General features: G+C 55.9%; 1 protein-coding gene across 1 annotated transcript in view; it reads left to right on the top strand.

Moving 5' to 3' along the window:
* EMH_0055370 (uncharacterized protein) overlaps positions 1 to 8 on the top strand; it is a gene marked incomplete at both ends in the record, with an annotated part of 894 nt that extends 886 nt beyond the window's left edge. Inside the window, one exon of the mRNA XM_013497226.1 lies at positions 3 to 8. Coding sequence (XP_013352680.1) covers positions 3 to 8 — 6 coding nt within the window. The remainder of the gene's footprint in view (positions 1 to 2) is intronic.
* Positions 9 to 270: the final 262 nt, after the last annotated feature.

Raw genomic sequence — 270 nt, 5'->3', positions numbered from 1 at the left:
TTCTTTAGGTGCTTCTAATATCTCCCACGCTGCAGCAGCAGCAACAGCAGCAACAGCAGCAGCAGCAGCAGCAGCAGCAACAGCAACGGCAGCAGCAGCAGAAGAAGCAGAAGCAGCAGCAGCAGCAGCAGCAGCTGCTGCTGCTGCTAACGACTCGCTATGGCCTGTCTTCAGCCCCCATATGCATGCATTTGTCTTTCCTTTTGCTGCTGCTGCTGCTGCTGCTGCTAGCAACAGCAGCAGCAGCAGCAGCAGCAGCTTTTCTTCTCC

Source organism: Eimeria mitis, genomic scaffold, assembly GCF_000499745.2.
Source record: "Eimeria mitis Houghton genomic scaffold, Emh_scaff2548, whole genome shotgun sequence".
In the NCBI taxonomy this organism is placed as follows: Eukaryota; Apicomplexa; class Conoidasida; order Eucoccidiorida; family Eimeriidae; genus Eimeria; species Eimeria mitis.
This window is presented reverse-complemented; position numbering and strand designations above follow the sequence as displayed.